The 27,016-nt window shown below is 43.4% G+C and overlaps 1 protein-coding gene across 1 annotated transcript in view; it reads left to right on the top strand.

Moving 5' to 3' along the window:
- Nucleotides 1–26,250, top strand: part of LOC124002322 — a 44,008-nt gene extending 17,758 nt beyond the window's left edge. The window contains exons 4-5 of the mRNA XM_046309710.1: nt 14,239–14,292; nt 24,761–26,250. Of these exons, the coding sequence (XP_046165666.1) occupies nt 14,239–14,292; nt 24,761–24,886 (180 nt within the window). The 3' untranslated portion in view covers nt 24,887–26,250. The remainder of the gene's footprint in view (nt 1–14,238; nt 14,293–24,760) is intronic.
- The last annotated feature ends 766 nt before the right edge of the window (nt 26,251–27,016 follow it).

Raw genomic sequence — 27,016 nt, 5'->3', positions numbered from 1 at the left:
GTGTATCGCAGCTGCCCCCGTGACTGGGAGACCCATGAGGGGCGCCAGGGGTAGCCTAGTGATTAGAGCCGAAAGGTTACTCGATCGAATCCCGAGCTGACAAGGTAAAATTCTGTCGTTCTGCCCCTGAACAATGCACTGTTCTTAGGCCATCATTGTAAATAAGGGTTTGTTCTAAACTGACTTACCTGGTTAAACAAAGGTTAAATAATATAAAAATGAGGCAGCGCACAATTGGCCCAGCGTCGTCCAGGTCAGGGGAGGGGTTTGGCCTGCCGGGATGTCCTTGTCCCATCGCGCTCTAGCGACTTCCGTGGCGGGCCGGGCGCATGCATACTGACACAGTCGCCAGGTTTACAGTGTTTCCTCTGGCTGGCATCCGGGTTAAGTGAGCAGTGTGTCAAGAAACAGTGCGGCTTGGCGGGTCGTTTTCCAGAAGACGCATGGCTCTTGTCCCATCACTACAACACTAACTACCAATTGGGGAGAAAAGGGGTAAAAAGTGATATATATATATATATATATATATATATATATATATATATATATATATATATACACACACACTCAAAAAAATAAAGGGAACACTAAAATAACACATCCTAGATCTGAATGAATGAAATATTCTTATTAAATACTTTTTTCTTTACATAGTTGAATGTGCTGACAAACAAAATCACGCTAAAATTATCAATGAAAATCTAATTTATCAACCCATGGAGGTCTGGATTTGGAGTCACACTCAAAATTAAAGTGGACAACCACACTACAGGCTGATCCAACTTTGATGTAATGTCCTTAAAACAAGTCAAAATGAGGCTCATTAGTGTGTGTGGCCTCCACGTGCCTGTATGACCTCCCTACAACGCCTGGGCATGCTCCTGATGAGGTGGCGGATGGTCTCCTGAGGGATCTCCTCCCAGACCTGGACTAAAGCATACGCCAACTCCTGGACAGTCTGTGGTGCAACGTGGCATTGGTGGATGGAGCGAGACATGATGTCCCAGATGTGCTCAATTGGATTCAGGTCTAGGGAACAGGCGGGCCAGTCCATAGCATCAATGCCTTCCTCTTGCAGGAACTGCTGACACACTCCAATCTTGGTGTTCTCTGGCAAATGCCAAACGTCCTGTACGGTGTTGGGCTGTATGCACAACCCCCACCTGTGGACGTTGGGCCCTCATACCACTCTCATGGAGTCTGTTTCTGACTGTTTGAGCAGACACATGCACATTTGTGGCCTGCTGGAGGTCATTTTGCAGGGCTCTGGCAGTGCTCCTTCTGCTCCTCCTTGCACAAAGGCGAAGGTAGCGGTCCTGCTGCTGGGTTGTTGCCCTCCTACGGCCTCTTCCACGTCTCCTGATGTACTGGCCTGTCCCCTTGTAGCGCATCCATGCTCTGGACACTACGCTGACAGACACAGCAAACCTTCTTGCCACAGCTCGCATTGATGTACCATCCTGGATGAGCTGCACTACCTGAGCCACTTGTGTGGGTTGTAGACTCAGTCTCATGCTACCACTAGCGTGAAAGCACTGCCAGCATTCAAAAGTGACCAAAACATCAGCCCGGAAGCATAGGAACTGAGAAGTGGTCTCGTCACCACCTGCAGAACAACTCCTTTATTGGGGGTGTCTTGCTAATTGCCTATAATTTCCACCTGTTGTCTATTCCATTTGCACAACAGCATGTGAAATTTATTGTCAATCAGTGTTGCTTCCTAAGTGGACAGTTTGATTTCACAGAAGTGAGATTGACTTGGAGTTACATGGTTGTTTAAGTGTTCCCTTTATTTTTTTGAGCACTGTGTATATGTATATATCTAGAGCAGTGATCTTTTGGGGCTGTTTCTGGGCAACACAGACTTTCAACTCCCTCCAAAGATTTTCTATGGGGTTGAGATCTGGAGACTGGCTAGGCCACTCCAGGACCTTGAAATACTTCTTACGAAGCCACTCCTTCGTTGCCCGGGCAGTGTGTTTGGGATCATTGTCATGCTGAAAGTCCCAGGCACGTTTCATCTTCAATGCCCTTGCTGATGGAAGGAGGTTTTCACTCAATCTCACGATACATGGCCCCATTCATTCTTTCCTTTACACGGATCAGTCGTCCTGGTCCCTTTGCAGAAAAACAGCCCCAAAGCATGATGTTTCCATCTCCAAGCTTCACAGTAGGTATGGTGTTCTTTGGATGCAACTCAGCATTCTTTGTCCTCCAAACACGATGAGTTGAGTTTTTACCAAAAAGTTATATTTTGGTTTCATCTGACCATATGACATTCTCCCGATCTTCTTCTGGATCATCCAAATGCTGTCTAGCAAACTTCAGACTGGCCTGGAGATGTACTGGCTTAAGCAGAGGGACACGTCTGGCACTGCAGGATTTGAGTCCTGGCGGCGTAGTGTTACTGATGGTAGGCTTTGTTACTTTGGTCCCAGCTCTTTGCAGGTCATTCACTAGGTCCCCCTGTGTGGTTCTGGGATTTTTGCTCACCGTTCTTGTGATCATCTTGACCACACGGGGTGAGATCTTGCGTGGAGCCCCAGATCGAGGGAAATTATCAGTGGTCTTGTATGTCTTCCATTTCCTAATAATTGCTCCCACAGTTGATTTCTTCAAACCAAGCTGCTTACCTATTGCAGATTCAGTCTTCCCAGCCTGGTGCAGGTCTACAATTTTGTTTCTGGTGTCCTTTGACAGCTCTTTGGTCTTGGCCATAGTGGAGTGTGACTGTTTGAGGTTGTGGACAGGTGTCTTTTACATTTACATTTACATTTAAGTCATTTAGCAGACGCTCTTATCCAGAGCGACTATTTTATACTGATAACAAGTTCAAACAGGTGCCATTAATACAGGCAATGAGTGGAGGACAGAGGAGCCTCTTAAAGAAGTTGTTACAGGTCTGTGAGAGCCAGAAATCCTGCTTGTTTGTTATTGACCAAATACTTATTTTCCACCATAATTTGCAAATAAATTCATAAAAAATCCTAATGTGATTTTTATGTTTATTTTTTTCTCATTTTGTCTGTCATAGTTGAAGTGTACCTATGATGAAAATTACATGCCTCTCTCATCATTTTATGTGGGAGAACTTGCACAATTGGTGGCTGACTAAATATTTTTTTGCCCCACTGTGTGTGTGTGTGTGTGTGTGTGTGTGTGTGTGTGTGTGTGTGTGTGTGTGTGTGTGTGTGTGTGTGTGTGTGTGTGTGTGTGTGTGTGTGTGTGTGTGTGTGTGTGTGTGTGTGTGTGTGTGTGTGTGTACAGTTGAAGTCGGAAGTTTACATACACTTAGTTTGGAGTCATTAAAACTAGTTTTTCCAACCACTCCACAAATTTCTTGTTAACAAACTATAGTTTTGGCAAGTTGGTTAGGACATCTGCTTTGTGCATGTCACAAGTCATTTTTCCAACAATTTTCTACAGACAATTATTGCACAATTATTGATTATTTCACTGTATCACAATTCCAGTGGGTCAGAGGTTTACATACACTAAGTTGACTGTGCCTTTACACAGCTTTAAAAATTCCAGAAAATTATGTCATGGCTTTAGAAGCGTCTGTTAGGCTAATTGACATCATTTGAGTCAATTGAAGGTGTACCTGTGGATGTATTTCAAGGCCTACCTTCAAATTCAATGCCTCTTTGCTTGACATTATGGGAAAATCTAAAGAAATCAGCCAAGACCTCAGAAAACAAATTATAGACCTCCACAAGTCTGATTCATCCTTGGGAATAATTTCCAAACGCCTGAAGGTACCACGTTCATCAGTACAAACAATAGTACGCAACTATAAACACCATGGGACCACGCAGCAGTCATACCGCTCAGGAAGGAGACGCGTTCTGTCTCCTAGAGATGAACGTTCTTTGGTGCAAAAAGTGCAAATCAATCCCAGAACAACAGCAAAGGATCTTGTGAAGATGCTGGAGGAAACAGGTACAAGAGTATCCATACCGACAGTAAAATGAGTTCTATATCGACATAATCTGAAAGGAAGGAGCCACTGCTCCAAAACCGCCTTAAAAAAGCCAGACTACGGGCTGCAACTGCACATGGGGACAAAGATTGTACTTTTGATAGAAATGTCCTCTGGTCTGATGAAACAAAAATAGAACTGTTTGGCCGTAATGACCGTAGTTATGTTTGGAGGAAAAAGGGGGATGCTTGCAAGCCGAAGAACACCATCCCAACCGTGAAGCACGGGGGTGGCAGCATCATGTTGTGGGGGTGTTTTGCTGCAGGAGGGACTGATGCACTTCACAAAATAGATGGCATCACGAAGGAGAATTATGTAGATATATTGAAGCAACATCTCAAGACATCAGTCAGGAAGTTAACGCTTGGTCGCAAATGGGTCTTCCAAATAGATAATGACCCCAAGCATACTTCCAAATGTATGGCAAAATGGCTTAAGTACAACAAAGTCAAGGTATTGGAGTGGCCATCACAAAGCCCTGACCTCAACCCTATAGAACATTTGTGGGCAAAACCTGACTCAGTTACACCAGTTCTGTCAGGAGGAATGGGCCAAAATTCACCCAACTTATTCTGGGAAGCTTGTGGAAGACTCCCTGATACGTTTGACCCAAGTTAAACTATTTTAAGGCAGTGTTATCAAATACACTCAATTAGTATGTACACTTCTGACCCACTTGGAATGTGATGAAAGAAATATAAGCAGAAAAAAATAAGTCTCTCTTCTACTATTCTGACATTTCACATTCTTAGAATAAAGTGGTGATCCTAACTGACCTGAAACAGGGACTTTTTACTAGAATTAAATGTCAGGAATTGTGAAACTGAGTTTAAATGTTTTTGGCTAAGGTGTATGTAAACTTCCGACTTCAACTGTATATAAAAAGTCGAACCAGCTCACCTGCTTGACTATTAGATGTTCAATGTTTTTTTAAATAAAAATAAATAATTTTACCATGTTGAAATGGAAGTTCAGTTCATATTACAGGGTTGACCTTAAACCTGAGGGACTAAATGTAAATTAATCACATTAAGTAAGTACATTTGAGAATATCTTTCCCAAAGCAACAAAATAACTAGAGCTTTAAAATGGTGCAAATCTTGGGGTTAAATCTTCCCAGAAGTTGGACGAACATGTCGTGGGATATTCCAAAAAGGGGGATTTGAGAAAGAAATACAGTTATTGACATGTAAACACACTGCTATTCCAATTTGTAAGTCGCTCTGGATAAGAGCGTCTGCTAAATGACTTAAATGTAATGTAAATGTAAATATTTAACATGGTTTACTTTAGTTGGAATCAGAGTGTAGGTTATCCAACTGTTAAATGAAGTGCTTTATCAAAACTTACACACAATGTTTGAGGGACATAAAAGGCACTCGTGGAGCAACCCATTTCCCTTTGGAATTTGTATATATTTATTATTTTGGTATGCTAGTTTTCAATGTGAGCAATTAGCCTCGAGCAATTAGCCATGCTAACTACATCTCTCTTTTTACTCCCAAAAAGTTAGGTATAAAACCTATTGTGGATTGCCATCTGTTCCCTGTAGACTACATCCAATCTTATAAAACAAACAGAAAAGTATCATATTTGGATGGACTAACCATTTAAGGTTCATCGAAGGGGCATTCTTTATCTATCTATGTTGGCCAATGATGCTATGTTTCAACTCTTGTTTGGGTATGTAGTCTGTGGACCACACCACAGATCTTCCAAGATGACTCAAGTGTATTGTTTTATATTTTTCTCATCCATATCTGTTATGGGTTCAAGTAAAGCATTACCTAAATTTAACTAATGGGTTTTCACGAAGGACAATTGACCAAGAAAGTACATACTTTCTTGGTCAATTGTCCTTCGTGAAACATTGTCCTTTATTTCACTCAAACTGTATTCAGGACACTGAATAACTAGGCTTTACTTTAGGGTAGCCTTGTACCACTAGCCAGACTGTAGACTATGCTTCATTACATTGAGTTTGGGATTAGGTAAAGGGACACAATAGCGTTGCTCTCCTGCACACACACACCCACACAGTCCATTGCCCGGCGCTTGCCACCTCGGTGGTCCGGAGAGATGAGGGAGGCACGGACGGCAGATGTCTGCCCTCGTTTCTCACAAAAGCCAGCAAGGCAGAAGGAGAGGATTAAATAAACAACAGAAAACGACAATGACTAATGAGTCACAGAGAAGCTGGTCCAGTGATCGTTAAAATCCAATAGCCACATTGGCACAGACTATGATATTGGAAGTGTGTGTATGTGTCTGTGTGTAGGGGAGGATTTGAGGGGTCCATATGTCCATGGGTGTTTTTGGAAAAAGGGAACAGATGAGAGACAGCGGGCAGTAGTGACAGGGGCTAGGGGAAATAAAAGGAAAGGATGAGGTTGTGTGTGTTTCTGTCTGATCGGCATCTGAGTGTGTGTCCGTGTGTGTTTCTACATCTTTATGTGTGTATGTGAGCTCAGTCAAGGGGAATGGGAGGTGCTGGAGGGAAAACAATAGGGGGGTCTTCAGAGGTAGCTGCCAGACAATACTCTCCCATTAACCCTTTTCTGGGCAACTCCAAGTGTGCGTCCCTATGGACCCTGGTCAGAAGTAAGTACTGTATAGGGAATGGGGTGCCATTTGGGATGCGTTCTTGGAGTCTCCAAATTATCAATCTAAATAAATAAATGTCTAGACTTCTCCATCCTTTCATATCAAATGGTATCTACCTCTGTTTTGCCTTTCATGTCTGAACTGTCTAAAAAGTAATTTCCTGCATCTCAACCTTTCTCTTTCTCACAAACTATTTTAGTGGATAGCACCTTCTCTCCATTAAAAGAACCTAGAGTACATTTTGCAACTATGTTTCCCGAAATTTGCAACTAGAGCCCCCCACTCACACTATGCTACAATTCTGCGCCAAATCAAGGATATTGTAGTCACTTTGCCGACAGATGGAGTTAAACACTGTTAGCACAACTCTTTAAAGGAAAGTAATAGTAATGCCAGCGCACGGTGCTAGGACATACCATGAATCCAAACACCTCAACAACGACTAATAGTCGGAGCACCTTTGCAATAGGCTGCTAAAATAAAAGGAGAAGCAAGTGAATAAAATCAGCATACAACATAAGTGTGACATAATGTACAGTCATTTACCTGACAATGTAAAAATCTGTCATTCTGCCCCTGAACAAGGCAGTTAACCCACTGTTCCTAGGCCTTCATTGTAAATAAGAATTTGTTCTTAAAACTTGTTTGGGGATAGGGGGCAGTATTTTCACTTTGGATGAATTGTGTGCCCATAGTGAACTGCATACTACTCTGTCCTAGATTGCTAATATATGCATATTATTATTACTATTGGATAGAAAACACTCTGAAGTTTCTAAAACTGTTTGAATTATGTCTAGGAGTATAACAGAACTCATAGGGCGGGCAATCTTCCAAACAAGAAGTGAAAAACTGAATGTGGGTCAAATTTGACGTCATCGCCCCTTCCTTTCCCAACAAGATATGGATCTGGTAGCACTTCCTACGCCTTCCACTAGATGTCCTCATTCAGTAGAACGTGGAATGGAGCTTCCGGTGTGAACTTTGACCTAATGGGAGGGGAAATAGTCACTGTCTTGGCAGAATGCAATTTCCCCGTGGCGCATTTCTCTGTGGGTGCCACCGTCGTTCCATTTGGCTGCAGATGAAAACGTATGATCTGGTTGAAACGTTATTGGATATATATGAAAATAACATCCTGAAGATTGATTCTCTACTTAGTTTGACCAGTTTATTTGACCTGGAATATATCTTCTTGAAGTTTTTGTGCGGGTTGTCCTTGAGCAGTGTCAGCTTTTGGGCACGTGAGCTGAAAGTGCTAGCAAATGCAGCTAATTGGACACTAGTATTGGACATTATGGAACAAAACAATGATTTATTGTGGAACTAGGACTCCTTGCCCTGCATTCTGATGAAAGATCATCAAAGGTAAGGGAATATTTATGATGTAATTTCGTATTTCTGTTGACTCCAACATGGCGGAGAAATACTTTTACATCTGAGCGCTGTCTCAGATTATTGCATGGTAGGCTTTTTTCGTAATGTTTACAAAAATATCTGCCACAGCGGTTGCATTAAGAACCAGTGTATCTTTAATTATCTGTAGAACATGTATCTTTAGTCAAAGTTAATGATGACTATTTCTGTTATCTGGCGTAGCTTTCTATAATTCCTCTGGATATTTTGGAGGCATTTCTGAACATGGCGTCAATGTAAACCGAGATTTGTGGATATAAATATGCATATTATCGAACAAAACATACATGTATTGTGTAACATGTCATATGAGTGTCATCTGATGAAGATTTTCAAAGGGTTAGTGATTAATTTTATCTCTAATCCTGCTTTTGTGACTATCTAAAAAATATATGTGTTTTCGCTGTAAAACATTTTATAAATCGGACATTTACATTTACATTTAAGTCATTTAGCAGACGCTCTTATCCAGAGCGACTTACAAATTGGTGCATTCACCTTATGACATCCAGTGGGACAGTCACTTAACAATAGTGCATCTAAAACTTAGGGGGGGTGGGGTGAGAGGGATTACTTAACCTATCCTAGGTATTCCTTAAAGAGGTGGGGTTTCAGGTGTCTCCGGAAGGTGGTGATTGACTCCGCTGTCCTGGCGTCGTGAGGGAGTTTGTTCCACCATTGGGGGGCCAGGGCAGCGAACAGTTTTGACTGGGCTGAGCGGGAGCTGTACTTCCTCAGTGGTAGGGAGGCGAGCAGGCCAGAGGTGGATGAACGCAGTGCCCTTGTTTGGGTGTAGGGCCTGATCAGAGCCTGGAGGTACTGAGGTGCCGTTCCCCTCACAGCTCCGTAGGCAAGCACCATGGTCTTGTAGCGGATGCGAGCTTCAACTGGAAGCCAGTGGAGAGAACGGAGGAGCGGGGTGACGTGAGAGAACTTGGGAAGGTTGAACACCAGACGGGCTGCGGCGTTCTGGATGAGTTGAAGGGGTTTAATGGCACAGGCAGGGAGCCCAGCCAACAGCGAGTTGCAGTAATCCAGACGGGAGATGACAAGTGCCTGGATTAGGACCTGCGCCGCTTCCTGTGTGAGGCAGGGTCGTACTCTGCGGATGTTGTAGACCATGAACCTACAGGAACGGGCCACCGCCTTGATGTTAGTTGAGAACGACAGGGTGTTGTCCAGGATCACGCCAAGGTTCTTGGCGCTCTGGGAGGAGGACACAATGGAGTTGTCAACCGTGATGGCGAGATCATGGAACGGGCAGTCCTTCCCCGGGAGGAAGAGCAGCTCCGTCTTGCCGAGGTTCAGCTTGAGGTGGTGATCCGTCATCCACACTGATATGTCTGCCAGACATGCAGAGATGCGATTCGCCACCTGGTCATCAGAAGGGGGAAAGGAGAAGATTAATTGTGTGTCGTCTGCATAGCAATGATAAGAGAGACCATGTGAGGTTATGACAGAGCCAAGTGACTTGGTGTATAGCGAGAATAGGAGAGGGCCAAGAACAGAGCCCTGGGGGACACCAGTGGTGAGAGCGCGTGGTGAGGAGACAGATTCTCGCCATGCCACCTGGTAGGAGCGACCTGTCAGGTAGGACGCAATCCAAGCGTGGGCCGCGCCGGAGATGCCCAGCTCGGAGAGGGTGGAGAGGAGGATCTGATGGTTCACGGTATCGAAGGCAGCCGATAGATCTAGAAGGATGAGAGCAGAGGAGAGAGAGTTAGCTTTAGCAGTGCGGAGCGCCTCCGTGACACAGAGGAGAGCAGTCTCAGTTGAATGACTAGTCTTGAAACCTGACTGATTTGGATCAAGAAGGTCATTCAGAGAGAGATAGCGGGAGAGCTGGCCAAGGACGGCACGTTCAAGAGTTTTGGAGAGAAAAGAAAGAAGGGATACTGGTCTGTAATTGTTGACATCGGAGGGATCGAGTGTAGGTTTTTTCAGAAGGGGTGCAACTCTCGCTCTCTTGAAGACGGAAGGGACGTAGCCAACGGTCAGGGATGAGTTGATGAGCGAGGTGAGGTAAGGGGAGAAGGTCTCCGGAAATGGTCTGGAGAAGAGAGGAGGGGATAGGGTCAAGCGGGCAGGTTGTTGGGCGGCCGGCCGTCACAAGACGCGAGATTTCATCTGGAGAGAGAGGGGAGAAAGAGGTCAGAGCACAGGGTAGGGCAGTGTGAGCAGAACCAGCGGTGTCGTTTGACTTAGCAAACGAGGATCGGATGTCGTCGACCTTCTTTTCAAAATGGTTGACGAAGTCATCTGCAGAGAGAGGGAGGAGGGGGAGGGGGCGGAGGATTCAGGAGGGAGGAGAAGGTGGCAAAGAGCTTCCTAGGGTTAGAGGCAGATGCTTGGAATTTAGCGTGGTAGAAAGTGGCTTTAGCAGCAGAGACAGAGGAGGAAAATGTAGAGAGGAGGGAGTGAAAGGATGCCAGGTCCGCAGGGAGGCGAGTTTTCCTCCATTTCCGCTCGGCTGCCCGGAGCCCTGTTCTGTGAGCTCGCAATGAGTCATCGAGCCACGGAGCGGGAGGGGAGGACCGAGCCGGCCTGGAGGATAGGGGACATAGAGAGTCAAGGGATGCAGAGAGGGAGGAGAGGAGGGTTGAGGAGGCAGAATCAGGAGATAGGTGGGAGGTTTGAGCGGAGGGAAGAGATGATAGGATGGAAGAGGAGAGAGTAGCGGGGGAGAGAGAGCGAAGGTTGGGACGGCCTTGATGGGTAGATGAACAAAATGTTTCTTTCATTTGCTGTATTGGACTTGTTAATGTGTGAAAGTAAAATATTTCTAAAGAATATTTTTGAATTCCCCGCGCCACCTTTTCAGCTGAATGTGGGGGGTGGAGTTCCCCTCGGGGATCGCCTTGCCATAACATAACTGACTGGCATAGTTAAAGTTTAAATTTAAAAAAAATATTTGTAATATTCTTAAATGGGTCAAAAGGGTCACATGGCTGTTTATCTCTACTACTAATCCACCCTGCTCACGGTAATCCGAACCCAATTGCTCAGATGTGGCACGACCCATTGTCTGTAGGGAACGATTGTCAAAGCAAACAGTTTGTGGCAGATGTCTTTTTTACCTGGTTGGCCACAAATGATTGGTCTGTCAGATATGCATTAAGTTCATAACTGTGCGCCTCGAGAAACAAAAAATCAGAATTTCCTTTATGGTCCTCAAATGACAGAGATGCATATACGGTTTCAGGGATGATACAGAGCACATTTAAGAGCTATTAAATGATCAGCAAACTTTCAACTACTAAACAGACTGTACAAACGTTGATGGGAAGGTTAGGGGGGTTGGGCATGTGAGGTCCATAAAGTACCTTGCAAAAGTATTCATCCCCCTTGGCGTTTTTCCATTTTTTTGCATTACAACCTGTGTTTTAAATGGATTTTATTTGGATTTCATGTAATGGACATACACAAAATAGTCCAAATTGGTGAAGTGAAATGAAAAAAATAACGTGTGCACATGTATTCACCCACTTGGCTATGAAGCCCCTAAATAAGATCTGGTGCAACCAATTACCTTCAGAAGTCACATAATTAGTTACATTGCACACAGGTGGACTTTATTGAAGTGTCACATTGTGACGGCCCTGAATTTTTCTGAACCGTCTCAGTGCAGCTCCTTCCGAATAGGACGCTTTCCCTTTAATTCCCAATTAAATAGCTAGCATCAGCTGCGCGAAAGGGGGTTTGTGATGGAGACGTGCATGAGGATGTGTTCAACCCTCAGTTCCGAAGCTTCTCTATTCTGTTTGTTTTGTTGCCGTTAAACGTGTGTTTTGTAGCCTAAGAGAGTTTACCCAGGATGGGATCCACTCTTTGCGTCCCTGGACTACACCTCTCCGTTCTTCATGGCCTTTCTCCGCTGGAGATCTATTGGCGGATTGGATTGTCTGACTGACCGACTGACTACCACCTTTTTGTATACGGTATTTCATTTGTTTGGATGTGATGTATACTGTGACTTATGTAGTTAGTTGTAGTTGAGGACTTAATTAAGAGTTGATCCGCTTTAAAGTTCTGTGGTAAAATAATTGTTATATTGATTGTATGTTTAATACTGGGTTTACGCTACACGGAATGAACGGACAAACATTGCGTGATAAAAGTCACTTGAGTTCACTGAACTCCTTTACCGGGCTGGACTCTTTTTAGGCCCGAGGTACAGGACATTTCTGGAGGAACCAGAACTCATTGTGTTATATTATATGTGTGCGTAGTCCTTGATGTTGTTAATACAACCCACGCAAATGAATATAGTTGTTTTGGAAGTTCTTTCCAATGTTTTAAGGGTTTATGAAAAGTTTATTTCCATCCTGACTTTTACATGAGTCCTTTGTATTGGTGTAGACTTGACGGACCAGATGGGACTCATTCCCACCCAAACTAAAAGGAGAAACCAATGTTTTCTCTGGTAGGCACAACCTACCTGGCACCCCTATAAATGATAACCTCAAGTCAAAACCATTACAACATGATCTCAGTGTATATATACACCTGTTTCAAAAGGCCTCAGAGTCTGCAACACCACTAAGCAAAGGGCACCACCAAGCAAGCGGCACCATGAAGACCAAGGCGCTCTCTAAACAGGTCAGGGACAAAGTTGTGGAGAAGTACAGATCAGGGTTGGGTTATAAATAAATATCCAAAACTTTGAACATCCCACGGAGCACCATTAAATCCATTATTAAAAAATGGAAAGATTATGGCACCACAACAAACCTGCCAAGAGAGGGCCGCCCACCAAAACTCACAGACCAGGCAAGGAGGGTTTTAATTAGAGAAGCAACAAAGAGATCAAAGATAATCCTGAAGGAGCTGCAAAGCTCCACAGCGGAGGTTGGAGTATCTGTCCATAGGACCTCTTTAAGCCGAACACTCCACAGAGCTGGGCTTTACAGAAGAGTGGCCATACAAAAGCCATTGCTTAAAAAAAAATAAGCAAAAACATTTGGTGTTCGCCAAAAGGCATGTGAGAAACTCTCCAAACATATGGAAGAAGGTACTCTGGTCAGATGAGACACATTTTTGCTTTTTGGCCATCGAGGAAAATGTCTGGCACAAACCCATCACCCCGAAAATACCATCTCCACAGTGAAGCATGGTAGTGGCGGATTCATCATGCTGTGGGGATGTTTTTCATCAGCAGGGACTGGGAAACTGGTCAGAATTTAAGAAATGATGGATGGTGCTAAATACATGGAAGTTCTTGAGGGAAACCTGTTTGTCTTCCAGAGATTTGAGACTGGGACGGAGGATTATCTTCCAGCAGGACAATGACCCTAAGCATACTGCTAAAGCAACACTCGAGTGGTTTAAGGGAAAACATTTAAATGTTTTGGAATGGCCTAGTCAGAGCCCAGACCTCAATCCAATTGAGAACCTGCGGTATGACAAAGATTGCTGTACACCAGCGGGACCCATCCGATTTGAAGGAGCTGGAGCAGTTTTGCCTTGAAGAGACTTGCAGCCCCCAAGAGACCCCAAGAGACTTGCAGCTGTAATTGCTGCAAAAGGTGTCTCTACAAAGTATTGACTTTGGGGGTGTTGAATAGTTATGCATGCTCAAGTTCTGTTTTTTTCTGCATGTTCTGCATGTTTAAATGAAATGATACAACCCTCCCCCAAAATTGTTATTTAAAAAAAAAAAATCCAGTTGAAAGGCAACAAAATAGGAAAAATGCAAGCCACTGTACCAAATCTCCTTCCCTCCACAACAGCAGGAGTCTTGCATTTACATTCTAACTTGGACTGGGAAGTAGTCTTTGACAGGATATTATAAGCTTTGTTGACTGCCTTGTTTGGTTTAGCAGCAGCTGCACTTCCGTCACTTTCTTGATTTATAATTCTTAATTGACTCACAGTGGTCAGTTGCTGTGACATCATCAAATGAATTTACTTCTAATTGTCAATGAAACCCATTGGCTGCTCGCGACGGAATACAGTGGCTTGCGAAAGTATTCACCCCCTTGGCATTTTTCCTACTTGGAAAAATGGCTGTGGGGGTGAATACTTTTGCAAGGCACTGTAAACTGCCCTCGAAGTATGCAGTTTAAGCTGCATTCTTTGTATGAAACGGGGTATACAAATCAATTCATTATTTATTGTAATTATTATTCAGGTGTGTTTTGAAATGTTTCAGTAAGACATGGGACAGAATGCTGAGGGATACAGTTGGTTTAAAGAGGGATGTTTGTTGATAATTGTTTCTCATTTCTTCCCCTCAGAAAATGCTCCTTAAAAAGAACTGTGGTGGGAAAACACGGACCATAAAGATTCGGGTGAGTTTAGATTAATCTTCTGGTCTCCACAAGGATAGTAAAAATGTGGGCTCCCGAGTGGCGCAGTGGTCTAAGGCAGCGCATCTCCGTGCTAGAGGCGTCACTACAGACCCTGGTTCAATTCCAGGCTGTATAACAATCGGCCATGATTGGGAGTCCCATAAGGGGCAGTGTACAAATGGTCATTGTAAATAAGTATTTGTTCTTATTTTTAGTTAAATATAGGATATAAAAAATTCAAACACAAACACACGGAGTCCTTATCCTTTCAAACCAAGCGATAATATCCAGTCAAGGTGGCCGTGTCCATTAAAGTCGCGATAAGACAGAGAGATCATGCAGACCCCCGTGAACAAGTCTGTCTCGCTACACTGTTGATGCCCCTCCAAATGCATGCTGGGATAGAATCTGACACCAGTGTCATGTAAAAATACTCCATGTGAAAGCTTATTATTGTGAACATTTTTACACTTATGATTGCCTGTGATTGTGACGTGAAAGTGTGAAAAAGCTCATGGCTTGAGAATTCTCACTGGTCAATTGCTTCTGCTAGCGTCGGGTAACTTTAGCAACTGGTCAGAATGGTGAGAGTTTATGCGATTTAGCCACAAACCTGTTACCTAGTTGTGAAAACTGTGTAGATGGCTGAGCTCGTGGCTGTGCCACTGCGCTTGTGTGGATCGCTCTCCTCTCACCCACATCTCCACTACAGTCACTTTGATTTGACATTGTTCAAATGTATTGATCTAGCCAGTTGCCATTCTGTCCATAATATTACATACCAGCTCGCTATTTGCATGACCACAACTAGCCCTGACGTTCCTTATGCAGTCAAGTGTATGTGACCGCAACCCACCGTCTTTCAGACTTAACAGTAGTCTACCACGGTTGCCTCTGCTGGGGCAATCATTGAATGGAAAGTAAATACAAATAAAAACATTTGTGGTAAAGCCAAGTAATCATCTATCAACCACTGATGTATATAGCTTGCTATGGATCAACAATACGATGATTGCCATGATAGTACAATTTCACCAAAATCATCTGTTAAAGTCCTCTCATTTTATGTTACGAATGACCTTTACTGGCGTAATGTGGAACTGAAGACTCAACTTTGTTGTTTCTTCCAGGTTTGTCTCGATAATGCCATGGAGAAAACAAGACCTTCCTTGGTGTCCTTTGTTAGTCCATGGTCATATGCTTAATTAGTAGGTTGATTTTATTTCAGGTTGTGAGGAACACATTACAGGCTATCTGGAAGAAAACTATTCATCCTGCCAGGTATCAGACCAAAAGCAAAAAAATGTACATGAACATTTCCCATGTCTCATAAGGATCTGCTGTCTTATAGCTGTTATTGACGACACTAGATAAGTCAAAGATGAAGTGTATTCTTGCTGCCTAGGCAAAAAAAACTGTCTAGCTATAACAACAGCCCACGCCAATACAATGTGTCATGCTTTTACTGTTACACTTACCCACTGGACCAGCTTAATGTTAGGTTAATGACAGCAAACAACAACACTGAAATATGTGACCGTTTTTTATTTCAAGGGTGGTGGGGGAGGAAGAGAATACATTCCCCAATTTAAGACAAAACAATAACGACAAAGCCAAAAGACATGAATAATACAATTCAAAAGTGTTTCTGCTTTCCTTATGTCTTCAGACAAATGATTACATCCCTCTGCTCATACTAAGACATAGTAGTCAGGCTTGAAGCCATGACTTCCAAGAAATGTGTAAAACTCCAACTTAGTATTGCTTGTGAAGAATATCAGGAAAAACTAACAGAATCAGTTTTTTAAACCTAGATATTACTAATACAAGCAAGAGGTAGAATGTGGTGAGACCAAGTGGTGAACAAAAAGTATATAAAACTGAAAATGCGATCGTAAAGGAGGCAAAAGTATGATGAAAGTAATGACACAGTGAGGATGAATGAAGTGAATGACCAGGGATACAGCAAGGACACTTAACGCCCATGTGAGGCAGAGCGGTTGGGCACAGGATCAGGCTGCTCCTCCGAATGGACTGTGGGGTGGTCTGAGAAGAGGACAAGACCTAACGCTGCCAGAGCTTGTGCACGCTAGGACAAACAACAATGCAAACAGTGAGTGGGATTCTAACACAATTACGTTTAAACACAACTAATAAAAGTAAATTGTTAGGGATGGGATCAGGGCAACATTGGAAATTATGGAAAATATTCCCTTTTTAGGGATAAGTCCAATTCAGCTATGTATTTACCCTACAATTTAGTGGGCTTCCACTTTATCTAAGATACGACTGTAATTAAATTGGCTATTATCATGAAGTAATAAATCATGTCAGCTGTATTGAAAGTACTGAAACTTGTCTGCAACACCTGATTGAAAAGAGCAGGGCAAATGTCAGCTCGCCACACCTTTGCCAGCGTCCCTGGCTTCTACACTATTTTGCTATCTATAGTGGTGCTGCTGTGTCAACAACCCCTCTCCCAAAATTATGTCTCCAGTTGTTCACATTTTACCATTTGTGAAGCACACCTGTGCATATTCAATATGATGCACCCTGTGTGGCTTACCTTGACTTCCTCCTTGAAGTCATGGTGATTAGGGGATCCACAAGAGACAAAGCTAGAAATAGGTATGGAAAAGAATGCATGAATACCCACTGATGAGAAACCCATGGTAATGAGTCCCATTATTGACCAAGCTGATTTACTGTTTACTAGGAGTGAACAGGGAAACAGTATAGAATTTAATACGTTCCTTGGGACCCCAGTCATTTTATGTTTTTGTACAATTCCACCAGAAGTACAACTGAGGTATATTCAGTGACAACTCAGATGAAATGTACAGAACATTGCAGGTATTGAGTATAGTTTCCCAACTGGGTTCTTTTGAAAGAAAGAATGAGGGTTGAAGGCAAGTGCTAATGGCTACCTTGGTCTTTCCATAGAAAAGTCCTTTGGAGGAAGAATGTGAGGCATATATTTGACACTTATCTAAACCAGTGTTTTTTATGTAGCCTAGCGGTTAGAGCATTGGGCCAGTAACTGAAAGGTCGCTGGTTTGAAAAACACGACAAGGTTAAAAAAAAATCTGTCTTTGCCCTTGAGCAAGGCACTTAACCCTAATTTGCTCCAGGGGTGCCATACTACTATGGCTGACCCTGTAAAGCATCACATTTCACTGCACCTACTGTATCTGGTGTATGTACAAAAACAAATCAACTGTCCCTGGGGACATTTTAGTTTTTGGCCAGGCACTACACAGCTGACATAAATTATCAACTTATTATGGTTAGAACGTTGGGCCAGTAACCGAAAGGTTGCTGGATCGAATCCCAGAGCTAACAAGGTATAAAAAAAATCTGTCGTTCTGCCCTGAGAAAGGCAGTTAACCCACTGTTCCCCGGGCACCGAAGACGTGAATGACGATTATGGCAGCCCCCCGCACCTCTTGGATTCAGAGGGGTTGGGTTAATTGCAGAAGACTCATTCAGTTGTACAGCTGACTAGTTTTCCCCTTTTCCCATTATCAAGCTTTGATGATTTCGAACAGGTGTGCAGCGCTAAATTAAAAACAAATGTGCACACCTTTGGGTCCCCAGGAACAGGGTTAAGAAACACTGATCTAAATATTCTTGACAAGTTCTACAGATGGGTGTTTACCTTCTGGGTATCTCTGCCTGTCGCAACCCCAACAGTGCTCTTATGCAACTTTTTCATGAGGCATGCTATATGTATAATGGCAATATGAAGAACAATAGGTTTGGCAGTGCTGACAAAGATTGGGGCAGAGCGATTCCCCTTGCTGCCCTAAAAGCAAGGAACAGGGATTTGAATTTCATGCACACTGCCGATCGGAGCCAGCGAAGGGAGTTTTACACAGTTGGCTATGGGTTGTTGTTATCTGTGACAGAGCCTTGGAGCAGGCAGCCTTTCCAGGCAGGAAGAGCAGCTTCTCTTGTCAATGTTGAGCTTGACGTGGTAGGCTAACATCCAATCTGCTAGACATGCAAAGTTGGTTGTCTTTTCATCTGGAGGGAGGTCAGAGAGACACAATAAGGGTAACTCGGTGTAACTTAGTGTGATTGGTAAAGTCTCAACACTTATGTCCGGTCCCAAATCGCTTCCTACCCCTCCCCTTGGCCCTAACCATTTGTTTCTGTAGCTCTGTAAGGTGTGAGATCCATAATTGCACTGCTTATAGCCTACCTGCCGAGACCCTACAGATCTGCAAACATCGAGGGGATAGGACCATAGGGGGAGAGAGTGATTTAGGACTGGTGGAGGGAGCAATTTAGGACTGGCTTTACATTGACACAGTACCTAGCTGCTAGTTGGTAGATGCAAAGATGATATTTAGCTGACCAGCAATCCTGCCTTGTGTAGGGTTTCTGGAGGTGTATAGCTATTAGCTGGCTATAAGCCTAAAAAGTGTCTTCATTTTAGGAAATCTCCCACTGACAACTATGACTAGCTAGGATCATTATATTATTAGCTTAGCTAACATTTAATTAATGAAATGAGCATTACTAGCAAGCTAGGTGAAAGTTGTTTATACTTTGTCTGAAAAAGAGCTTTACATTTGTTCATTCAGCTAAACAAGCAAGATACAACTGCACACCTGAGAACAAGCCACATCGACCAGCTGACAACTTATTACGCTAGCTAGCTAATTCAAGAGGGAGGGAGGGTGAGACGAGACATCCAAACGAGCGCAGCCATCTACACAGGAGTGTTCACAGCAAGCTAACAGGCTTGCAGCAATCGCAATGTTAACACACAAATGGCTAAATCTCGCCATTCCACCCAGTTGCGAAAGTTACCCGACAAGTGTCGGGTAATTTTGTTATGAGTGTGAAAAAGATCACGGTCAATCATAATCATTGATTGTGAGCTATTTCACACTGTGAGCTTTTTAAAATGTTAACCGGCACTGGTTTCTATGACCCTCTGCTACAGCCACTATGTCTAATCTAAGAAGAAAGCAGAAACTCTATATTAAACAGCAAGCAATTATGCTTTCATCACAGCTTAGAACTTACAATTCACTTCCCTTTAGGTCCAAAATTACTATATACTGTCATCACTGGGCATTGTTTACTTCTGAACCAAGGGTTTATTTAAGGCAAGTGACACTAGTTCAAGGATATTTTATTGCAATGGCTCAGCGAAGATGCAAGCTATATACACTAGCTCTAAAAATGATCTCAGTGCTGAGACCACTCTAGGGTGTTTTTGGAGCGCCATGTGTCACCAGCAGGGTAAGTGTGTGTGGGCCACGGGTTGTGTAAGTGGTGGGGGGAGGCAGGCTAGGCAGCTCGAGTTGAGTCAATGGCACCTGGGCATTTTGGCACAAACCAGCACAGTCCAGAAGGATGCATAGAGTTTGGCGGGAAAGTGACTGGATTCTCTGTGTGGATTGCAAACACACGTTTATGACACACCATTAGTGTCAGCACAGACACACTCGGGTTACAATTTTGCACTCGTAGGCTAACCCTTTCTGTGTGGTTGAACGCTCCTTTCGCTGTGTCTAAGCTCTGACTGAAATAAATAATTGAGGCTCATCTTTCAAAGTGGTAGAAGAAGAGGAGAGATGGAGGAGTGTCTGTGGTTACCCTGTGGTGTATCACCAGGGATGAAGTCACTTTCCATTTTTAGCCCGACGGGCTGCTCTGTGTTGTTCCTCTGCTACAGAGATGTTGTTCATGATCTCCTCCTCTCATTGTTGTTTTTTTTGTTAATGATGACTCTTGGTAATGGTTATTTTCCAGACACAGCATTTTCTAGTACAGTAGATCTTTGGAGCGATTTTGGGGATGCACGATGCTTTCTTTCTCTCTCCATCTCTTGTTACTTCTGTTCTTCCTCTTCACCACTCTCTCTCACCCTCCCTCCTCCCCGTGCTCGCTCTCCTTGCTACTCTCCCCTTTAACTCCCCCTACACGTCTCTTCTCCCTTTCTCCCTGCCTCTGTCTTTCTCTCTTGCTTTTTGGCCCTCTTTTTTTCTCCATTAACCTAATTCTCTCTCTCTTTCCTGGCATGGGACCAGGAGAGAGACTAGATTTCAGGATGCTGTGTATCCATGGAAATAATAAGAATTCATGTAAACAAAACAGTTTTGAAAACATGGCTTGTCCCAAAAAAGTGGTTTCTTGGCAAAAACTTACCCCAGGTATGGGGTCAGTATAGGGACAGGGTAAGTTGAGCAGCCTTGAGATAACTGGGTGATGGTAGGTAAAAGGTTTTGTTTGTGGCAGAGGAGGCTGGTGGGAAGAACCATTACAACAAGCCCGTTCTATAGCTCCTCCCACCAGTCTCCTCTGATTCATGGAATGGGGGTGTGGTATATTGTATATCTTAAATGTATTCCTTCATGCAGATATAGATCTCTGTTGAGACGTTACCCTTCATTTCTTGACCAGTTGTCTGGGACAGGGATGTGCCAATACATAGCAGCCTCAAATGCAGAGAAGTTGCCTAAGTCCATGAAACTGGTTTGTGTGATTCTTCATATGTTTAGCAAGCTCAGACTCCATGTCATCAGAGCCTCTCTTTTGCACAGGTACAGTGCATTCGGAAAGTATTCAGACCCCTTGATTGTTACGTTACAGCCTTATTCTAAAATGAGGAAAAAAATATTTCATGCAATCTACACACAATACCACATTAAGTGAAAATGGGTTACTTTTTTATTTTTTTATGTTAAGTATTCAGACCCTTTGCTATGAGACTCGAAATTAAGCTCAGGTGCATCCTGTTTTGATTGATTGTCCTTGATGTTTCTGCAACTTGATTGGAGTCCACCTGTGGTAAATTCAATTGATTGCCATGATTTGAAAGGCACACACACCTGTCTATATAAGGTCCCACAGTTGACCGTTCAAGTCAGAGCAAAAACCAAGACATGAGGTCGAAGGAATTGTCTGTAGAACTCCGTGACAGGATTGTGTCCATTCACAGATCTGGGGAAGAGTACCAAAAATATTCTGCAGCATTGAAGGTCCCCAAGAACATAGTGGCCTCCAAAGAAGTTTAGAACCACCAAGACTCTTCCTAGAGCTGGCAGCCCGGCCAAACTGAGCAATCGGGGGGGGGGGGGGGAAGGCCGGTGAGGTGACCAAGAACCTGATGGTCACTCTGACCGAGCCAGTGATTTTCTGTAGAGATGGGAGAACCTTCCAAAAGGACTACCATCTCTGCACCACTCCACCAATCAAGCCTTTATGATAGTGGCCAGACCGAAGCCACTCCTCAGTAAAAAGCACATGACAACCCGCTTGGAGATTGTCAAAAGGCAACTAAAGACTCTCAGACCATGAGAAACAAGATTGTCTGTTTTGATGAAACCAAGATTGATCTCTTTGGCCTGAATGCCAAACATCACGTCTGGAGGAAACCTGGCACCATCCCTAGGGTGAAGCATGGTGTTGGCAGCATCATGCAGTTGGGGATGTTTTTGAGCTGCAGGGACTGTTAGACTAGTCAGGATCGAGGGAAAGATGAACCAGAGATCCTTGATTAAAATCTGCTCAGGACCTCAGACTGGGGCGATGGTTCACCTTCTCTGGAGAAACCTGAAAATAGCTGTGCAGCAACATTGCCCATCCAACCTGAGAGAGCTTGAGAGGATCTGCAGAGAAGAATGGGAGAAACTCCCCAAATACAGGTGTGCAAAGCTTGAAGCGTCATACCCGAGAAGACTCGAGACTGTTTTCGCTGCCAAAGGTACTTCAACAGTCCTGAATAAAGGGTCTAAAAACCTGTTTTTGCTTTGTCATTATGGGGTATTGTGTGTAGATTGTTTTTGTCCATTTTAGAATGAGACTGCAACATATCAAAATGTGGAAAAAGTCAAGGGGTCTGAATACTTTCCGAATGCACTGTACATGTTAATTTTCTTTTTGTCAATGTACCTCGTCAGTATCATTTTGTCATCCCTTGCTGCTGCTCAAATGGACTCTCAAGAACCTCAAGGGGAGCTAGACCCATGATTGTTTTACGTTTCAATAAGCCAGCAGCATACCACCCTGCATACCACTGCTGGCTTGCTTCTGATGCTAAGCAGGGTTGGTTCTGGTCAGTTCCTGGATAGGAGACCAGATGCTGCTGGAAGTGGTGTTGGAGGGCCAGTAGGAGGCACTCTTTCCTCTGGTCTACAAAAATATATATATCCCATTGCCCCAGGGCAGTGATTGGGGACACTGCCCTGTGTAGGGTGCCATCTTTTGGATGGGATGTTAAACGGGTGTCCTGACTTTCTGAGGTCATTAAAGATCCCATGGCACTTATCGTAAGAATAGGGGTGTTAACCCCGGTGTCCTGGCTAAATTCCCAATCTGGCCCTCAAATCATCAGTCACCTAATAATCCCCAGTTTACAATTGGCTCATTAATCCCCCTCCTCTCCCCTGTAACTATTCCCCAGGACGTTGCTGCAAATGAGAACGTGTTGTCAGTCTACTTACCTGCTAAAACAACGGAAAATAAAATCAAATACGGGGCATGATGTAACAATTGTCTGTAACAATAAAAATCTTGAGTTCAAATGCATGAGCTATTGCAAAAATACTATGCATATTATCACAAAAACTGACTATGTAATCATTTGTATTGGGTATGGTGGCCATTGGCTCAACTTACCCCAAGGCAAACAATTTGACCATTAGCCGACACAACTACAACGATGCACTTTCATGCTAGGTTTAGGACTTCATTTTGAAGCTTGTCGAGACACCAACTGATGAACAAAACAATCTTACAACGATCTACTTTGGTTTAGACTTCTGACTTTGTGAAAGTCTGTTTTTTTGGACAACTTGTTTACCACTTTTTCCATGTAGTTTCTTCCTTCAGACTCCATTTTGTTTATGCTTTCCTAGTAACAAGGGTTGGCTTAACTAACCCTTCACCTCAATTTACCCCACTCTCCTCTACTCCTGAAACTTCAGCTCTGGGGTGGGAGAGAGTAGGAGGAGGTGGAGAGAGGTGTTTCTCAGGGATGGAGCCGCCAAGAGCAGTGTCTGGTTTCAGCCCCCGAAGAGGAGGTGGAAGAGAGGGGGGGGGGGAATTGTGAGTGGAAGAGCAAGTTCGAGACAGAGGGATGCAGAGCTGGATGAAAGACTCCTGTTAAGAGGCGTGAGACTGGCAGCACCTCAATGTGTCCATTTAAAGTTAGCGTTATCGTGCTAGCTGGCAATATTAGTGTGCTTTGATCCAGGCTCAGGTCAGGATACGGGAGTGAAGAGGAGACATAAATGACATCTTATTAGAGCTGCTGGTCAGAAATACTTACCCCAATGTATTGTAGAGCAGAGCTTTATTTATCTTTTAATGCATTTTACACTTGATGTGGAAGTCTGCACATTACAGTAACAGCATGTACAGTATATTGAGGTGATGGAGAAGGCAGAGAAATATGATACTGAAGGGATGTGGGGTGGGGTGGAGAAATGGGTTCAGGTTGAGAGAGGGATTAAAAGAGAGGAAGGAGGATGATGAAATGATAGAATAAATCACACAAACCCCAGACTCTCTCATTCTACTCTGTTTGCCCTCTATCCACTGAGGCCAGTTCCTGATTACAGTGTGTGGGGCCTTGTGATACTGTAGGTCAATCTTTCACCCTAGAACTTCCACTACCCCCCTGAGTAGGCCGGAGAAAGTGCTGCCTCACTGCCAAATGACACAAAGCAATTTCCTGTCGAGGGGAAAACGACTTGGGCTAATTTTAGACATACCCTGCAGTCCTTCACAACAGAGAAGAGTGAGAGTCCTGCTCAGGGCTCTGTACAGTATGCAGTGGAAGAGTGTTATGTCACTAGCCCTGTTATGAATATAAAGTCTCACTGAAAATGTAGAAATGAAATATCATACTTTTCCATTCAGTTCTCTTCCTGCATGTCTGTGGTTTTGGTTACATTTGTCATTCACTTGCAGAAATATCAGATATACTTCACAGGAATGTTTCAGTTCTTGGCGTCACTATTCAAAGTCACTAAAGTAATTGTTCTAAGCTCAGTTGAAGCAGAATTTAGTGAGAAATTGAGTTTCAATTATTGCTTTATGTACCCTATCTGCAGTTATTCTGGATGCAATGGAATGATTACCAAAGTCATTCCAGGGTATCTCCGTGGCATAGGGACAACTCGGTGTAAATGGTTGCCTTAATTTCTACCCCATCCAGACTAGTTGAATGAAAGGACTCCATCCCATAAATAGTTAGCTTCTGCCTACTGTGAATCTTAGCTCTGTAAAGAGGGCACCAGCTAGTATCACATTAGCCTCTAACTCTGACCTAGCTACAGTAGGGGTGGCTGACCAGTATATTACCACTAACTAATGCCTAGGGAAGCAGGGTAAGCCCTGCTCTTTCCATCTACCCAGAATCATAGAGGATTAAAAAAACAGATTAGCCAAAACACTAACTATTCCTTCCTTTGGTTAACCATACTGTCTCTTTTTCTGTCCACAGAACTTGACTGGCACTCGCCCTCTACCCAGGTATGCCTACGATCCCTCCATTTTTGCCTTCCGGTCCCTCAGCACGGTCCCTCCTTGCAGTCCACTGACTCCGTCCGAAGACCGCCCATGTGTGTGAGGGGATAACACCAACAGACCCGCCACACACTTATTGACCGTATAGGAGACCCCCAGACTATAACTTGTCTCAGCTTTGAAGATGAGACTATGCTAAATAATGAGTAATAATGACCGATGGGATAATTTGACAAAGCCAATGTTTGAAAGGTCAATATTGTACTCTCAGGTAATCCCACTCTGTCAAGTCATGCTCTTGCTCGGACAACTGCTCAACAAACACAAGCATCTAATACACCAAGAATGTGGTGATCTTAACCCTGATATTGAATGATGATGTGAGACATGCAGATTGTATGTACTGGGGAATGATAAGGCTGTGATAGAAGTCTCTTTGAAAATACACCGCTTCACTCAAGCTCTTAGTTCCAAGGACACTTCAGATATTTCATACATTAACAGCTGTCTTTTGGATGTCTGTTCAGAAAATGGACTTCACTATCAAATATATTTTAAGGACAACACAGGCATTGGGAAGCGTTCAGACTACTCCGATGCATTTGATATTCACAAGAGAACTGTATCTTGATGACAATCAAGGGTCAATCAAACTCAAGACAGGTTCATTGTCTAGACTGGAAAAAGCTCATTAGGACCACTCATTAACAGAGGGGCTCTTGATACATTGCAAGATGTACACTGCACAATACATGTAGAGTCGATTTCTTTGTATGTATCAACCAGTTAGAGGGAAACTGGCCTGACAATCTGTCCTAATACACATGAATAGGTTGTGGTGACAGAGGGCATCCCTGACACATGCAGTCATTTGAAAGTAAAGTAGATGTCTGTCTGCATTACTATTTTGTGGATGTTATTTGAATTGTCCAGGTGATAAGCTACTACGGCTTGTATGATCGTAGTTCGCGCTAACCTTAAAACATTTTTTTTTTGTTGCTTCAACCTGTCTGAGTTTGATTTTCACTGTAGAGGAAATCCATTGTCCTCTTTTCCTGCATGCATTTCACTGTGCTGAGGTGTAGAAAAGAACAGTATGTAAGCATTTAAGGGAAGTATAAGAAATCTACGAGAATGACATGAGATTTCTAACCCATACCTTCTTTTCTTGTATGAGACAACCAACACTATGCTTCTGAATGACATTCCTGATGGATTGAATGTAAAACTGAAAGTAGTCTTAACTGTAGAGTCGTTATGCTAGGGTAATCAGAGGACAGATATGAAAAGCCTTTTCTCAAGTGACATGACAACCTATTTATGCATATGAATGTATACCGTGATGGACATGTTGAGATCAAACCAGTGTCGTCACCGTAACCAAGCTCTTCTAAAGTGACTGCTGTGATGTTTCTGTGTCCCTCGCATTACTTCTGAACAAATAAACGCCCTGTGGCCTCTTGATTCTTAGAAGTGATATTTATTTTTACATTTCTAAATTTGCGTCAATATACAATATACGGTGCATTTGGAATTGATTTAGACTCCTTCCCATTTTCCACATTGTTACAGCCGTTTTCTAAAATGCATTCAAAATGTTCCCTCATCTACACACAATACACCATAATGACAAAGCAAAAATAACCCTACGGTCACTGACCGTGCTCCTCTGTGTAGATGGGAGAACCTTCCAGAAGGACAACCATCTCTGCAACACCCCACCAATAAGGCCTTTATGGACTGGTCCATTTTTATCCCTATGGTGAAGCATGGTGGTGGCAGCGTCATGCTGTGGGGAGACTAGTCAGGAACGAGGGAAAGATGAACGGAGAAATATACAGAGAGACCCTTGATGAAAACCTGCTCAGGACCTCAGACTTGGGGCAAAGGTTCACCTTACAAAAGAGACAATGACTCTAAGCACACAGCCAAGACTCTGGAGAGACCTGAAAATAGCTGTGCAGGGACACTCCCCTCCAACCTGACAGAGCTTGAGATGATCTGCAGATGAATGGGAGAAACTCCCCAAATACAGGTGTACCAAGCTTGTAGCACCATACCCAAGAAGACTCGAGGTTGTAATCGTTGCCAAAGGTGCTTCAACAAAGTACTGAATAAAGGGTCTGAATACTTATGTAAATGCTATACAGTGGGGAAAAAAGTATTTAGTCAGCCACCAATTGTGCAAGTTCTCCCACTTAAAAGGATGAGAGGCCTGTAGTTTCCATCATAG

Source organism: Oncorhynchus gorbuscha, linkage group LG17, assembly GCF_021184085.1.
Source record: "Oncorhynchus gorbuscha isolate QuinsamMale2020 ecotype Even-year linkage group LG17, OgorEven_v1.0, whole genome shotgun sequence".
In the NCBI taxonomy this organism is placed as follows: domain Eukaryota; kingdom Metazoa; phylum Chordata; class Actinopteri; order Salmoniformes; family Salmonidae; genus Oncorhynchus; species Oncorhynchus gorbuscha.
This window is presented reverse-complemented; position numbering and strand designations above follow the sequence as displayed.